Consider the following 16,356-nt stretch of genomic DNA (forward strand, 5'->3'; position numbering starts at 1 on the left):
CAATGGGCCTCGTCTAATCCACTGACGTCACTGCCTGCCCAGCACAGGCTCTGCCTGGCAGCCTTGGCAGCCCCCAGGCTCAGAGACCCAATTTAGGATCCCCCACCCCAGAACCCATCTTTCCCTCAAACTCTTCCCTCCTTTGGCTCACAGTTCAGATTGGGGATACCCCAGATCCAGTCCCAGGCTGGGGGGCAGGAGTCTAGCATCTGTCCTGGCCTTGCTGTGTGACTCCAGATAAGTAGCTGTCCCTCTCTGGGCCTCAGGCTCCTTATCTAAGTCTCCTCTACCCCCAGCTAATCACATCAACCTGTTTTGGCTTCCTCTCAGCACCTTGTAGCTTTAGGAAATTTTGGTTTCTTTATGAGTTCACATGCTTGCTGTCGGGGGACCACTGGACTACGTGTGCCTTATCATTCACCCCGGTGCCAGCACACAGCAGGGCTCCATTGATAACTGCTGACTGAATGTGTCCATGGGTAAATGAATGAACAGACGTAGCTCCTGTCTTAGCAAGAAGGGTGTGGACCTTCTCCTTCCACACATGCCCCAGTGGGGGAGAAAGGTAGAGCAGTACTCTAGCCCCGAACTGGATGGAAGCAGCATGGGGGTCTGACCCACCATTCTGTAACTCAGCAGCTAGACAGGGGCTGAGAATTGAATCTCCCCTAAGGAGAGATTGGGAAAGCTCTGGAGAAGGACCAGAACCCCAGACCTGTCTCTCTGCCCTTCTTCTCTGCCACAAGGCTTCCCCGGCAGGGTGGGGTGGAGGAAGGGAGCACCTCAGGCACAGGTCTGTATGTCCCTGTGTGCTCTACCTGGACAGAGGGCAGCCTCTGGCCCGAGATCTCTCAGGATAGCAGAAGCTGAGACATGGCTAGATCTCAGGATTCCTGACCTCCAGCTGCACATGTGTGTGTGTGTGTGCACACACGTGTGACCATGGTGTGTGTACACCCCACGTGTGTATGCGTCTGCTCCGAGCATGCGCCTCTGGTGGGACCTCCAGGTATGGTTGTGTGGTCATAGGCATCTGCGTGCACGCATGCGCACGCCTGTGTTTGCCGCTCCCTGGCAGGATGTGTGGTATGACACGGGTGTAGGCATGTCGACTAGAGTGTCAGCTCCACGAGGGCAGGGATTTGTGTCTGACTTGTTCCCTGCTCTATCCCAGCAGCCGGAACAGGGGCCAGTACACAGCTGGGCGCAATATATCCTTTACTGAATAAATGTATGAAAGTGTGTGCACACGTTGTCTGTGCCCACGTTCCAACCCGTGTGTAGACGTGCACAAGCTCCTGTGTCTAAGGGTGCACCTGGGTGGGGGTGATGTCGCTTACACGCCACCCTCCCGTCCCTTTTCCAAACTCCTGGGGAGCCAAGGCCCAATGCCTGGGTCCCAGTGGGGCGGAGCAGGGGGCCGCCTCCTCACGGGAAACTGGATCCCAGGACGTGCAGAGCAGCAGGGAGCAGGGCGGCCCCTTTGTCCCCCGATAATCCCCTCCCTGTCTGGCCCCCTTTCTCCCAGCAACCGGGGTTTAAGGTCGCGTTTGGGGGCTGTAAGGGACTAGGGTGTCCCTACCTTTCCTACCTGTCCCCTGCCTCTGGGGCTTCTGCACCTGCCCCCCAACCCCCAGGGTGTGACTCCTTCCCTCCCTCATGGGCGGCCCTATAGGGCTCAGCCCCAGGTATAAAGCCACCTGAAGGGTGGGAGGACAGATGCCCCAGAACCACCCAGAGACTGCAGAGAGGAAGGAGCCAAGGAGAAAACATGAGCTCTCATCAGCTGGGTGAGTGAGGGAGACAGGGCACCAGGGTCCCGAGACCATGAGGGGAGCGGGTACTACCTGGGCCCTCTGGCCCATCTGATTCAGATGTCTGGCTATTTTTGCATCTGCTGGGAACCTCCAAAGCTTTAAACACAGAAGACTTCATCATTCATTCATTCAAGAAATATTTATCAAGTGCCTATTAGGTGCTATGTAGTATTCTAAGCATTTGGGGACACAGCAGTAAAGAAAGAGATGAAAATCTATGGTCTCATGAGATTTCATTCTGCAGACAGACAATACATGTGATCATTAGTAAATTATAATGCCAGTGTGATAGAAGGTGAATACAGTGATCCCAGTTTGTTGAATGAATGAATGAATGAATGAATGGGCCCTTACCTTCAGGCCTTCCCTTAAGTTCTGAACTTCTGGGAATTGAGGAACGTAGACAGGGAAGCCAAAGAGGACACCCTGGTTTGTCTCTCGTCTCCATCATTGCTGGTGACCTTAGGTAATTGCCCTCCTCTCTGATCCTCACCCTGTTGTTGGAAACAACTGGGCCCGACCCTTAACACGACAGTTTGGCAGCATTTACTCAAATTTAAAATGAACATACCCTCCAATCCAGATATTCCCACTCTTGGCAATGCCCAAAGAGGCTGGGATAAAGGTGTTCACGCCAGCATCCATTCTTTCAACACATATTCATTAAGCTCTGTGCTAGATGCTGGGGAACCAGCAGAGAATGAAGCAGGTTAGGCTTCCTCTTTCCTGAAGCCAACATTCTAGGGGGAGAGACAGCAACGAGCAAGTAGACAAATAAATAAATGGGGGATGTGTAAACAGCAGAAGTCTCTGAAGACTATACATCAGGGAGATGGAGGGGCTTTTGCATTGAGTCCTAAAAAAAGGATCCAAAGGAGCAGTCTTGGGCAGGTTTGGGGGTGGTCCTGGCAGGGCCCAGCAAGGCAAAGCCTGAGTGGGGGATGCTGCAGCAAAGAGGGGCCAGGCTTTGTAGCGCACACTGAGGACTTTGGCTTTCACTGTGTTAGGTGGGAGCCATGGGAAGGTTTGGGCAGAAGAGGGATCTAGCTGGACTTGGAGAGTTGTGGGGTGGTGGAGGGAGGCAAGGGTGGAGGCAGAGACACCAGCAGAGAGAGAAGTACTTTGATTCTAGATATATCTTTTCATCTTTTAAAACATTTTATTGAAAACAACAAATCCGCATGGGGAAAAGTGCACAAGTCCTAAGTACGTAGTACAAAGTCAGAGTATCCCTGTCTTTTTTTTTTTAATTCCTGTTATCTTCCTTTTTTTAAGTTAATTAATTAATTTATTGGCTGCACTGGGTTTTCGTTGCTGCGAGCGGGCTTTCTCTAGTTGCAGCGAACGGGGGCTACTCTTTGTTGTGGTGTGGGGGCTTCTCACTGTGGTGGCTTCTCTTGTTGTGGAGCACAGGCTCTAGGTGTATGGGCTTCAGTAGTTGTGGCACATGGGCTCAAGAGTGTGGCTCTCAGGCTGTAGAGCACAGACTCAGTAGTTGTGGCACACAGGCTTAGTTGCTGCATGGCATGTGGGATCTTCCCAGACCAGGGATCGAACCCACGTCCCCTACATTGGCAGGCAGATTCTTAACCACTGCGCCACCAGGGAAGCCCAACGTATCCTTGTCTTAAGTGTTCAGATCAAGAAACACAGACCTAGGGAGTTCCCTGTTGGCCTAGTGGTTAGGATTCTGGGCTTTCACTGCTGTGGCCAGGGTTCAATCCCTGGTCAAGGAACTGAGATCCTGCCAGCTGCGCAGTGCGGCAAAAAAACAAACAAACAAAAAACTGAGAAAAATCCACAGATCTCTTGGCCACCTTTTAAGGACAGAACCAATAGGATTTACTGTGGGTTGAACATAGAGAGAAGAAGAGAATGAGGCGTCCAAGAGGACCCCTTGGTTTTGATCTGAGCACCTGGGAGAATGGACATGCTCTTCCCTCAGTGGGGAAGACTGGGGAAGGAGGGGAAGAAGAGCACCTAGGGCTGAGCATTGGATATTTTGACTTTGAGATGCTTATTAATATCCATTGCAAATAGGAAGTTGAATACATGGATCTGGACTTCAGGGGAATGTTCTGGGCTTACGGGGTGGTTCTGCCCTGACTTGGATACCCAAGATCATTGTAGGCCACAAGGGCTGTAATCTTTGAGGAGTTGTTATCATGAGTGAATGAATCGGCAGGTGAGGTTGGGGACTTGGTGCTGACCTCTGACTTCTCCTGCCAGCCCCCCTCTTCCTGTTGACCCTGCTGCTGCTACCCCTCAGTCCGGGGGCCCCCATCTCCCCAGCTGAGCCCATCAGTCAAGCCTACAGCCTGGCGCTCTACATGCAGAAGAATACTTCAACACTGCTGCAGACTTACGTGAGTGATAAGGCACGAGTAGGGGGTGAGGGGAGAAAGGTGCCACCCTCCTGGCCCAGCCCTGGGTAGGGGAAGCAGAGCAAGGCCAGAAGGCTCCTCCGTGGGTCTGAGGGTACAGGGGCTCTAGAGACGCACCTACAAGAATATTGTCACTGATGGCCAGGTGACCTTGGGAGAAAACTCATTCCTTCTCTCCCGGTCTCAGCTTCCTCATCTGCCAAATGGGATGGTGATCCTGCCTTGGCTGACCTCTCAGGACTGTTAGAAGAGTCAAAGGAAGCACACAGAGGAAAGGGCTTTAGGGGATCATGATTCTTCCCACAACCACCTCATGCCCTGTGCTTTCTTGAGCCTGTGCCATGCTGGGAATTCTAGCCTTATTATCTCACTCTTCCTGACTCCTCAGATAGTTCTGAGAGGTGGAATTAGAACCCATTTTACAGATAAGGAGATTGAGTTTTATTTTTTTTAATTAAAAAAAAAATATTTGGTTGCACCAGGTCTTAGTTGCAGAAGGCAGTCTCCATAGTTGTGGCATGCGAACTCTTAGTTGCGGCACGCATGTGGGATCTAGTTCCCTGACCAGGGATCAAACCTGGGCCCCCTGCATTAGGGAGTGTGGAGTCTTAACCACTGCACCACCAGGGATGTCCCAAGGAAACTGAGTTTTAGAGAAGGGGAATAAATTGCCTGAGGTCACAAAACTGTCTAGAAGTTCAAACTGGCAGCCTGCTGGCTGGGTCTGACCCACAGATGTTTTGTTTAGGCCATGCAATGCTTGTTCAAATTCTGAGGAGGAATGCCATCAAAAACAGGCACAGGGATCCTGCTGGCCTCCTGCCCCCCCCCCTCCATCTTAGTCCTGCCTTCTTCCCCAAGTGACATGATCGGCCTGGCTCCTGGAGGCTCTGAAGTTTGTGACTCTTCCGCTGTACTATATTCTAGGTCCATGTGAAGTTACTGAGTCTCGTTTCTAGTCTCATATCTGCCACCATCCCCTGGGTAGCTTTGGGCACCCTGAGCCTCAACTTCCCCACTTGTAAGATAGGGATGTAGGACTAGGTGATCTAGCAATTAGGGGATTTATCAGTGTGTATTAAAATTCTGTGGGTCTAGGTTTGTGGAGGCGAGAACTTTAATGGAGAAGGCACTCAACTAAATTTAATAATATTAATAATTATTTGTTAATGGTTATAATAAAATGAACAAACATAAACCACTAAATGCGAATAAAAAGGAAATAGGGCTGTAACTACTATACATGGTCAATAATATATTTACATTGGCAAATATTTAAGAACATAATCATAGTGTTCATGATACTAATATAAATATATAGTTCGTGAATGATATTAATCACCTTATTGTATGCCAGGTGCTGTGCTAAGTGCTTTATATATTGGGTTGGCCAAAAAGTTCATTCGGTTTTAAGTAAAAATAAAAGACACAGTTTTTATTTTCACCAAGAGCTGTATTGAACAACGTATTCATTAACCAAACCCAATATACTACTTATCTTCACCATAATAGTGCCACATGGGAATTACTGAAGCTGGGATTGTACGTGGAGGAGGCCAAGTTGGAACCTAACAGAGCCCAGGCTCTGTGCTAGAACATTCCGCCAACTCCCTGAGAGGCAAGGAATGGCGACTCCCCCTGGGAAGAGGCCAGTCTTGTGGAAGGCAGATGTGAAGTCAGGGGAGGCCCAGGGCAGCCTTTTGGTGACCTCACTGCTGTCTCTGTCCCTCATGCTGCAGCTCCAGTGCCAAGGCAGCCCCTTTAGTGATCCCGGCTTCTCAGCCCCAGAGCTCCAGCTCAGCAGCCTGCCGCCTGCCGCTGTCTCCTTCAAGACCTGGCATGCCCTGGATGACGGGGAGCGTCTGAGCCGTGCCCAGGGTGCCTTCCTGGCCTTGACCCAGCACCTCCAGCTCGTAGGAGATGACCAGAGTGACCTGAACCCTGGCAGTCCCATCCTGCTGGCTCAGCTCGGGGCTGCAAGACTCAGGGCCCAAGGCCTGCTGGGCAACATGGCTGCCATCATGACCGCCCTGGGCCTGCCCATCCCCCCAGAAGAGGACACTCTTGGGCTTGTCCCCTTTGGGGCCTCGGCCTTCGAGAGGAAATGCAGAGGCTATGTAGTAACCCGGGAATATGGCCATTGGACAGACCGAGCTGTGAGGGACTTGGCTCTGCTCAAAGCCAAATACCCGGGATAGAGGAGGTGGGACTTCCTGTCAGAGGCTGCGACACTTCCCCTATGACAGTGGACTCTTTTCTGCCTTGCTTCTCGGCTAGAAAGCAGACACATCTTGTCTAGTAGACAGGGTTTGTGCACCATGTATCTGGGAAAATTTCCTGGGAACCGGGCCTCAGTCCCTATAGCCTGGGCCTTCCTGCTTAGGTCCTATGGCCTCCCTTCCAGATCTGGGCAGGACTTTACGGGTATCATCTCATGGATTACCAGTCCAGCGGTACTGGTTGCCTATTTCCTGGGTGGAAAGAAGCGCCTCTTTGAAGAGGCTTCACTTCCCACTCTACAGGGGGAGTACAGTTAGTCTCCTTCCTGGGCTCTCCCTGAGACCTTCCTCTTCCTGTAATTTCAGGGAGGTCCAGGAGCTGCCTTCTTGTCTCTACCTCACTTCCTGTATGAAGATATGGACTTTCTGAGCAACTAGGCCTCCCTTCTCGCTGGAGTTCATTTCCTCCCCTAGTCTACCTCTCTGACTATGGCCACTGTTACAACTTCCCATCTTAATGGGCTTTACTTCCTATTCAATGAACATCCCCGATTCTTGAAAAACTAAGGACTTGTACCACATCTGTTTCCTGCTTGCAACATATCCACTTCCTGTTTTGGGCTGACAGATGGCATCCCTGGCCTGGGGCTCTCTCATGAATCTCCTATTTATACTGTGGCTTTTGGGAATGTCTGGGGGCACCAGGCTGTAACCCAAGGATCTTATTCTCTTAAAGGTGTCTCCCCATTTTCAACAATTATATATGCTGGTAACTTTAGTGTTCTTTTTATTTTTAAACATTTTATTTACAAAAAATTAATTTATTCTCGTAAATAAAACTCTTTTTAAGGGGTGATATTTTTTTCTCTCCGTGGACCTGACTTAGGGGGAAGGGAAGGTACAGGGATAGGGCAGAGGGAGGGGAAGGACATCAAAGGGAGAGGGGGGCAGGGCGGCAAAGGGGCGGGATGGGGGAGGAGGAGAGTAGCAGGTGGAGTGACCCCGGGGGAAGGTGGCTGAAATTAGTCTGGAGTAGCCCACCCACCGCAGAGGTCAGCAGGCATGTCCCTGGCCAGGAAAGGACAGAGAGAAGGACAGAGGGAAACACAGTGCCAGGTGTTCCCTCCTTGAGATGAGGCGGAGACGGTACACATGCTCACAAGGGGCCAGGAGGGGGCAAGAGATGGGGAGAAGGGGAGACAAAAGATCCCCAGTGAGGCAGGCCCAAGAGATAGAGAAAAAGAGGGGAAAGCAAGGAAATGACAGACATGGGAAGTCACACACGAGATAAGGAGGACCCAGAGAGAAAAAGAGATCGAGAGCGTACAAAGCAATGAGAGATGGAGACAGTCGCAGAACACAGAGACCCTGACGGAGATGGAGAGGGATGGAGATGGAGAGACAGAGACGGCCCAGGAGGGGACTGCGAGCTGCGGCGCGCGCCCCGCGCTCAGGCCGGGCCCCCGGGCGCCAGCTGGCCCAGGTCGGCCTCGGTGCGGCTCACCCACTCGCGGTAGAGGCCGCACACGCGGAGCCCCAGCACCTTGGCCGGGAAGACGCCCGCGGTGGCAGTGGCGGCGGCGATGGCGGCGGCGGCGGCGGGCTCGGGCCGGGGCGCGCGGGTCTCGGCGCCCAGCGCCGCCAGCACGGCCTCCACGGCGGCGCCCAGGGCCCGGGCCTGGCGCGCCGCGTCCTCCAGGCGCCGCAGCAGGCGCAGCGCGCGCGGGTTCAGCTCGGCCTGGAGGCGGCGCACGACGTCCAGCAGCGGCGGCAGCGCGGCCAGCGCCGCCGCGTCCAGCCGCAGGCGCTCGGGCACAGGCAGGCCCGCGTGGCCCGGGGCCGGGGGGCTCAGATCAGCCACCGGCAGCCGCGGGGGCGAGAAGCCGGGCAGCCCGAAGGGGTCTCCCTGGTGCTGCACCTGCGGAGACGCGGCAGTCAGGGCGGCTCCTACACTGGGAACTCAGCCCTCCACCCCTCTTCTGGGGCCTCGGTGTCCCCATCTCGTAAATGACACAGTCCTGCCAACAGAGCGGCTGTGTCTGAGATAATACAAAACAACAAAAACCACCCTGGGCTTTACCCCACTGCTTTGTTTCCTCATCTCCTCAATGGAGATAATAACCGTACTAACTTCATAAGGCAGTTATGAGCCTGTTAAAATGCTTAAGGCAGGTCCTGACTCATTGGAAGGGCACGAAAAATGTTAGCGCTTTTATTAATGCTATCTTACAGACCAAGGTGCAAATCCTCTCTCCACCACTTACTAGCTGTGCAGTTCAGTGCAAAACCATTTCTTTCTCTGAGCCTCAGTGGTCTCCTGTAAGATGGGGGAACAGTTCCCTGTCCTGCCTTTCTACCAGGGACCTCTGGAGAATCACAAAAGACAGTGCAGGGACCCAGCTTGTTTCACTCCCTGACCCATCCTCCCCCACTTCTGCACCTGCTTGACACACAGCCAGGGGCTCAATGAATAACTGTCATGTGAATGAACAAATAAAAAGATAAAGGTGATTTATCATTTGTAAAGATGCTAAAACAATTGCATTTATCCTTTGCTAACACTGTGCCTCTGGTTCAGGCACTGTGCCTGCTGCTTTAAACACAGTATTCCTAACCTTCCTAATAATGGGTGTGATGCTGATGCTGATAGTTTTGTAAATGAGGATATGGCGACTGACTTCTCCTAGGTCATCCATCTAGGAAGGGGCAGAAGCTGGAATGTGAACGGAAGTTGGTAGGACTACAAAGCTAGCTGTATTATCCTACTATTGCTGTCATAATTATTAAATTATTATTTTTAACGTTATCAGTGCTGCCCATGGTCACAACAAATTGGCAGGCCTACAGTCTATCTGATTCAAAACTATACCCTCCCTCCACTACCCAGAGTATTTGGGGAACTATCTTGTTTCCTTGGTCAGGGGTCCTCTGGCCAACCAGAGATTTTGGCAGATCCTCCTCCTCTGTAAAAATGTCCTCTTAGGATGGCATTTTTACCCGTAGATTGAAACTCCTTCTTGGCCTCTCTGCATAACACAGGTAGAAGAGTTCACATCTCATCTTATTCAACTGCCGCGCAGCTTGTGAGGATCTTAGTTCCCCGACCAGGGATTGGACTCAGGCCCTAACTGGACTGCCAGGGAATTCTCTTAACTGCCTCCTTTTACATCTAGGGAGACCCAGGCTCAAGGAGGTGAGATGACAAGGTCACACAGAGCCTAAAAACCTAGGTTTCCTTTCTCCCAGACCAGAGTTCTCTTCACTCTCTCAGGCTGTTTCTGTCTTAAAGCACCAAGGAGGGAGCCTCCACGCTGAGGCTAATGGAGGGGCATTTGGGGCACAGAGAGGGTCCTCTTCCAGTTTGCTGTGTGGCCAGAAGCCAGTTACTAACCCCTCTTGGGAGCCCCAATTTCTGCAGCTGTGAAGTGAGGTTGAGAAAATGGATGGTCAAGGACCCCTTGATCTGTATGTACGTCCCCATTCCCCAGGCCCCTGGTACCCACACCCCGAACCCCACTCACATATTCCTGGAGGAGCTGCTCAGCATATTTGGTGAGGAGGCGGGCAAGGCTGTGTGTCTGTTGGATCTTGGCCTCCAAGTGGGGAAGGGGTGAGATTGAGGAGTCAGCCTGGGGGTCCTCTGGTGGGAAAAGGGGGGGAGGAATGAGGGCACCCCAGCCCCTTGCTTCTTGACCACTTCTTCCAGGCTGGTTCTTCCTGAACCCAGAAGCTCCACTCTGAATTCTCCAACTTTTAAGCCAGGGAGGCTCTGTCCCATTGCAACTGAGGGAAAATAGGTCACCAGATATTTGCCAAATGGTTGTTCTACCTGAAATGTGTTCCCTGTCTCCAAATCATGGTTGAAATCCTCTTAAAGTCAAATTCAAATACTGCCTCCTCAGTACAGCCTCCAGATTCACTCCTCCTTTAAATTAACTTCTTCTTTCTACTTAAGGCCCATTTGTTCATACTTCCAAGGTGGTTCTTTTAAGGGCTCTTTTATCTACGAGAATCTGCCTCAGCCTGGGAGCCTTTTGAGGACAGGGATCACATATCTCTGTACCTCCCTGATCGTTGGTGGAATTCATCATCACCGAAGCACAGAATTTCAAATTGAAACGAGACTTTAAGCCCATTTTACAGATTGGCATGCTGAAGTCCCATTGCCTCCCTGATGGCCCTTCTGTGCAAGACCGTGGGCTGGGCACAGGGCAGCGTCAATGAATCAGCAACCGGCCTTAACCAGCACAATTGTGTTAGAGGGTGGCGCCCCGGGAGGAAGACTGCATTTCCCGATACGCCTAGCGCGCATGCCCAAGGCATGCTGGGGAATGTAGTCCCGGCCCAGCAACTCCCGCCCCGCCCCCAGCCAGAGTTTGCCCCGCGCGTCCTATCCTTAACAGCCTCGACTTTCGTCTCTTGTCACTTACCAGCCCCTGTAGCCCAAAGACTTCCTCCCCTAACTTTATCCCTCCCTCTGGTTCCCAGCTCTGTTTCTTTACTCAGAGAGGGTCCCAGCGTCCTGCACCAGCCACGACCTCAGTCCTCCCCCAGGGTGTACTCGAACCTGTAATCTACCTCCTGAGCCCAAGTCCCTGAAGGCACAGCCCCAGGCCCCCTCTAAACAATGGCGCTTGCCCCTTCCCACAGCTCACCCACAACTCACCCGCTCGTTACCTGACACCGAGGCCCTGCTCTCCCCCGCTCAGGCCGCTCCCTTCCCGGACCTAGGGGTGGCGGGCACCCAGACCCCAGCTTCCAGCCCTTCTGACCCCGGCTCCCCTTGGGCGCTCGGCATCCGGCCCTTCAGCCCCTTACCCAGACTTCCCTCCCTCCGGCTCATGCTGGCCCCTGGCTGATCCCGGTTGCCTCCACGCCCCCCTTCCGAGTGGGGGGAGAAGGGGGAATAGGGTAGGGGCGTGGCCGGGGCGTAGCCAATCAGGGCTCAGACCCCAACACTCTGCACCCCCCCCCCCCACCTCCCACCCCACCCCCGCCGCCCCGGGCAGGATTCCTTGGCTCTGAGCTCAGTTCCCGTCTTGCGCAGCCTAGTCGGGAAGGGGGCCTGAGGGGGGCGGTAGGTCGTCAGTAGGGTGGACTCGGGATCTCCAGGCTTGGGGTGCCAGCGCCTGGGAGACAGCCCTGAGTCCGATGGGAGGAGAAGGCTCAGGCCCCGACCTGGGAGAAGGCTTGGCGCCTGGGCTGCTTTTCGGAGAAAGCTTGGGGGTGGGGGGCGGTGGGGAGGCGGGGCAGGGGTGCTGGAGAGGGCGCAGATGGCAGGACAGGAATGTGCTGGCCCTTACTCTTGGCTGGAGGAGGGGAGAGCGGGGTGCGTGAGAGGCCAGGGTGGGGGCCCTCAGGCTTGGGCCACACCTGCCGGGACATATACCTCCGGGCCTATCTCAGATTCCTTCTGCCCTTGCTTTCACAGTCACACCTACTACCGGGCCACCTCACCTCACCTTTACCAGGCCCAGTAAGAGAACTCTTCTTACATACCCGCTTCTACTGAAGGGTTCTGACTCAGGAACAAGCTTAAGAGACAGGTACAGGGAGTCATACCTGCAAGTCAACCCACTAACCTGATGCAGACAAATGCTGAACGGTCTGTACACACTTATCCCCACAAATGGTTCCCAAGCATCCACTCTGTCCTGGGCTCTGGGACCCAGAGATGATCCACTCTTGGTCTCTGGCCCCCTGAGGGGCTCACAGTCTGATGGGTTGTCGATAGACAACAGCTTGTTATGGGGTTTGTGAATGAAGAAACTGGAAAGGAGGCCTGAGTGTCTGTGAGTACATGGCCACGAGCAGACAACTGCCAGAATAAAGAAAGAAGGGGATGAGCTGGCAGAGGGCACAGCAGGTGGGGCCATCACACACTTATTAACAGAGACTGTTGTTGGGTATTTACTATGCGCAAAGCACTGTTCTAAGAGTTATACGCATATTAACTCACTTCCATGTTACAGTTGAGGAAATAAAGATGAGTGACTTGTCGAAGGTCACTGGACAAGCAGAGCTGGAATTTTACCCCAGCATCTTGGCTCCAGAAATGCTGTCCTAACCACTTTCCTATCCCTTAACTCCTCTTGAACATAGTCACATCACAGTCACACAGAACACATAGGCACAATAACTACACCCTTGAAATACACTCACACATAGCAATAGAAGTTTAGAATGTCGTATCTGCTGACAAACACAGCCTCAAACAAAATCAACCAAGACACACTCATTTTAAGTAAACTTTTAAAATATTTATTTATTTATTGGCTGCGTTGTTGCTGCGCCGGGGGCTTTATCTAGTTTCGGAGAGCGGGGGCTACTCTTCCTTGAGGTGTGTGGGCTTCTCATTGCAGTGGCTTCTCTTGTTGCACAGCACTGGGCTTTAGGCACGCGGGCTTCAGTAGTTGTGACACGTGGACTCAATAGTCGTGGCTCATGGGCTGTAGAGCGAAGGCTCAGTAGTTGTGGTGCACGGGCTTAGTAGCTCAGCGGCATGTGGGATCTTCCCGGCCCAGGGATCAAACCTGTGTCCCCTGCATTGGCAGGCAGATTCTTAACCACTGCGCCACCAGGGAAGCCCCTGAGTAAACTTTTAATTGAAGTAAAATCTACATAGGGAAAAGCGCACATATCATAAGGGTATATAGCTCGAAGAATTCTCCAAGAATAAATATGCCCTGAGAACCAGCAACAGATTAAGAAACAGAACATGACCAGTTCTCAGAGCCTGCTCTTAGCCCCTCGCAGTCCCAAAGGTGACCGCTAGCCTGATTTCTCACACCATTAATTGGTTTTGTCTGTTTTAAACTTTATGTAAATGGAATCATAGGGTGTGTACTGCTGTATCTGACTTCTTTCATGAGACTTGTCCCTGTTGTTGGGGGTAGCAGGACATCACTCTTCTTACTGTGTCATCCATGGTGTGAACAGGCTACAAGTCATTTTCCACTCCCCTGTGGATGGGTTGTTTCCAGTCTGAGGCTATTATGGACAGAGCTAGGAACATTCCAGTACAGGTCCCTTGATGCTCGTACTCAAACGTATTTGCATTTCTGTTGGGTGTTAACGACCTAGGAGTGGAACTGCTGGATCGTAGGGTGAGTGTACTTTTGGTTTCTCTAGAAAACTGCCAGCTTTCCCAAGTGTCTCTACCAATTTACACTCACCCAGAAATATGAGGGGTCCAGTTGCTCTGCTTCTTTGCTTGCACTTGGTCAGGTCCGTCATTCTCATTTTAGCCATTCTGGTGGGTGGACAGTCACTCATATTTTCAGTGTCTGGCACGGAATTGGCACTCAGTTAATAGACTGTTGAATGAATGGATGAAGGGGTAGTTGAACCAGATAGCCTGGCAAGGGACACACACCCACACCATTACACACCCATCCACACCATTACGTACACACACACACGCCACACGCCACACACCACACACCCGTTCCAGGGACGCCCCCACGCGCAGCGGTCGCACACAGGACATAGACCCTCTCGCGCCCCCTGGCGCCCACGTGGTCTGAACGCACGGCCCCAGCCCCGCCGCGCGCATCCAGTCGCCCTGCTGCCCCCAACCTGCCTCTCGGCGGCGGCCAGGGGGCGCTGCGCGTCCGGGTGCCCCGAGGGGGCGGGCCCGGTCGGGGCGGGGCCGGCCGGCTTCCAGGCCTGGGCTCTGGCCACCCGCGCCGCCCGGCCGCTCCGGGGACGGGCCGGGGCGGGGCGCGGCGGCAGGAAGCGGGGCGGGGACTCGCGGAGGCGTTGGGGAGCGAGGGGAGGGCGCGGCCAACTCCCGGAGGGACGACAGGCCGAGAGACCGGCGCCCCGGCCTGGCGCCGAGCCTGAGCCCGCCGGACGGGAGGCGGCCTAGCCGCGGGCTCGGCCTCGGCCCCAGTCCCGCCAGCATGGCCGGCCGCACCGTGCGGGCTGAGACCCGGAGCCGGGCCAAGGATGACATCAAGAAGGTGATGGCGACCATCGAGAAGGTCCGGAGATGGTGAGCGCTGCCCCGGGGCCAGGGACGGGACACGATGGGCCACTCCTCCCCCAGATACGTCTACCCCCCTTCGCCAGCTGTGGCCCCCAGGTGTTAGGTGTGCCTCCCAGCTGCGTCCCGGATCTGCAGGGCTCTCTTTTCCTTCTCCTGCCTACACCCTAGGGTCTACAAAGCGTGTTCCCCAGCCCTGCCCTCCCGAGGCTGGAGCCCCCATTTATGCCCCGCCCCCTGAAGCTTTGACGCTGTTCCCGCAAGTATGCCCTGGGATCTTCATTGCTATGGCCCCCAACCGGTCCCATAGTCGCGCTCTCCGTGTATATTCCCCAGGGGTCTGCGGATCCGTGACCCCAAGTCACACTCTCTAGAGGCACCTCCCAGCTCTGCTCTCGGGTCTGTAGGGTTTCTCCTTCTAACTCTGTCCCATTCACAAAAACTGCCCCTTCCCTCGGGCACCACCCCCACCTCTACAGGTATCCCCAGATGTGTCCAGCTCCTGGGGTGGCTCTCTCCTCAGGCCTCTCTGACCCAGTCCCCACCCCCACCGTCCCACAGGGAGAAGCGCTGGGTGACTGTGGGCGACACTTCCCTTCGTATCTTCAAGTGGGTGCCAGTGGTGGACCCCCAGGAGGAGGTGAGCAAGTTCCCCCACACCAGGCCCTTCATCTGTGCAGCCTCAGGCAAGCCCCTCTCCACCCTGACCTCCACCTCCAGTCCCCACTCAGACCTCAAGTGCAGGAGCCTGGACAGATGTTAACAATTACTGGCATCTCCGCCTCCTCCCCCCTCCCCCACCAGCCCCTGCTCCCCACCCCCCACCTCATTCAAGACCTAACCCAGCATGCACAGCCTGTCACCTCATGCAGGGCCTTCTGCTTCTCTGTGCCTCAGTTTCCTTATTTGTACAGTGGGGGCTTTGCAAGTGCTAACTCGAAGGCTGACTCTAACCCTTAGCCCTCTAACCCCCAGGAGCGCCGGAGGGCAGGTGGCGGGGCAGAGAGATCCCGAGGCCGGGAGCGGAGGGGCAGGGGCCCCAGTCCCCGAGGGGGTGGCCCTCTCATCCTGCTTGATCTCAATGGTATGTAGGGATGCTGGGATTTGGGGGGCTATGGGGATTGAGGGAGGGGGCTGGTGGCCTCAGGCCCAACCCTTTCGGCTTTTGCTCCCACAGATGAGAACAGTAACCAGAGTTTCCATTCAGAAGGCTCCCTGCAAAAGGGCACCGAGCCCAGCCCTGGGGGCACCCCCCAGCCCAGCCGCCCTGTGTCACCTGCTGGACCACCGGAAGGGGTCCCAGAGGATGCTCAGCCCCCACAGCTGGGCCAGGAGAGAGGTAGGATCAGGTGCCTCTCAGGAGCCCTCTCCTCTGAGTCTTGTCCTCTCCAAAGTCAAAGCCACCAGCTTACCCCTCGACCTGCTCCCCTTCCTGTGTTGCCTCCTCGGGAGGCCTTCCCTGAGTCCTGTGGAAAGTCCCTGCCCTTCCTCTAGGGCCTGTCTGTCTCCTTCCCCTGGCTTCTTAGCATCTGTGGATAACTTATCACTGTCTGAGATTTTCATGTAAATTTAGCTTTTTACTAGTTAAATATCTTTCCCTGCCACTCCCACCTCATGTCAGTTTCCTGAATGTTGGACCCATATCAGTTTTGCTCTGCTGTGTCCTCAGAACACCATGGAACACATAGTAGGTGCTCAATAAATATTTGCTAAGGAATAAATAATCATTATAATCATGAGTAATTAATAGCAAGTGATAATAACAGCTAATACTAATTGAGCTCTTACTGTGTGCCAGGCACCCTTCGAAGCACTTTCCATGTTTTATCTCATTTAATCCTCACTACAACCCTGTGACGGTTATGATCTCTATTTATAGATGAGGAACGGAAACCCAGAGAGGTTAAGTAAGTTGCCCAAGCTCACACAGCCAGTGAGCCAGGATCTTG

General features: G+C 53.9%; 3 protein-coding genes and 1 long non-coding RNA gene across 7 annotated transcripts in view; 2 read left to right on the top strand and 2 right to left on the bottom strand.

The window, feature by feature from the left end:
- Positions 1 to 4,033: 4,033 nt before the first annotated feature.
- Positions 4,034 to 6,399, top strand: LOC130861004 (cardiotrophin-2; the record flags this gene model as incomplete). The annotated part of the gene is made up of 2 exons (XM_057749512.1): positions 4,034 to 4,183; positions 5,941 to 6,399. Coding segments are annotated over 2 exons (609 nt in total), but the record flags the coding sequence as incomplete, so codon positions are not given.
- LOC130860190 (cardiotrophin-1-like) lies at positions 5,411 to 11,301 on the bottom strand. The gene is made up of 3 exons (XM_057748063.1): positions 11,239 to 11,301; positions 9,942 to 10,060; positions 5,411 to 8,338 (listed from the first exon to the last, which is right to left on the bottom strand). Exons 1-3 carry the CDS (start codon positions 11,261 to 11,263, stop codon positions 7,871 to 7,873), a joined length of 612 nt encoding a protein of 203 aa, XP_057604046.1. The 5' UTR covers positions 11,264 to 11,301; the 3' UTR covers positions 5,411 to 7,870.
- A 1,403-nt stretch (positions 11,302 to 12,704) lies between these two features.
- LOC130860192 (uncharacterized) lies at positions 12,705 to 13,995 on the bottom strand. The gene is made up of 3 exons (XR_009055381.1): positions 13,865 to 13,995; positions 13,596 to 13,736; positions 12,705 to 13,037 (listed from the first exon to the last, which is right to left on the bottom strand). It is a non-coding gene; the product is annotated as an uncharacterized LOC130860192 (long non-coding RNA).
- A 51-nt stretch (positions 13,996 to 14,046) lies between these two features.
- BCL7C (BAF chromatin remodeling complex subunit BCL7C) overlaps positions 14,047 to 16,356 on the top strand; it is a 42,727-nt gene continuing 40,417 nt past the window's right edge. Inside the window, exons 1-4 of one of the 4 annotated variants that reach the window (XM_057748058.1) lie at positions 14,054 to 14,416; positions 14,969 to 15,047; positions 15,383 to 15,491; positions 15,585 to 15,746. In XM_057748058.1, coding sequence (XP_057604041.1) covers positions 14,325 to 14,416; positions 14,969 to 15,047; positions 15,383 to 15,491; positions 15,585 to 15,746 — 442 coding nt within the window. In that variant the 5' untranslated portion in view covers positions 14,054 to 14,324. Of the gene's footprint in view, positions 14,417 to 14,930; positions 15,048 to 15,382; positions 15,492 to 15,584; positions 15,747 to 16,356 lie in introns of all 4 variants that reach the window. The other 3 variants (XM_057748060.1, XM_057748059.1, XM_057748062.1) reach the window with 3 other exon arrangements.

The sequence above is a fragment of the Hippopotamus amphibius genome, chromosome 9 (assembly GCF_030028045.1).
Source record: "Hippopotamus amphibius kiboko isolate mHipAmp2 chromosome 9, mHipAmp2.hap2, whole genome shotgun sequence".
Lineage (NCBI taxonomy): Eukaryota > Metazoa > Chordata > Mammalia > Artiodactyla > Hippopotamidae > Hippopotamus > Hippopotamus amphibius.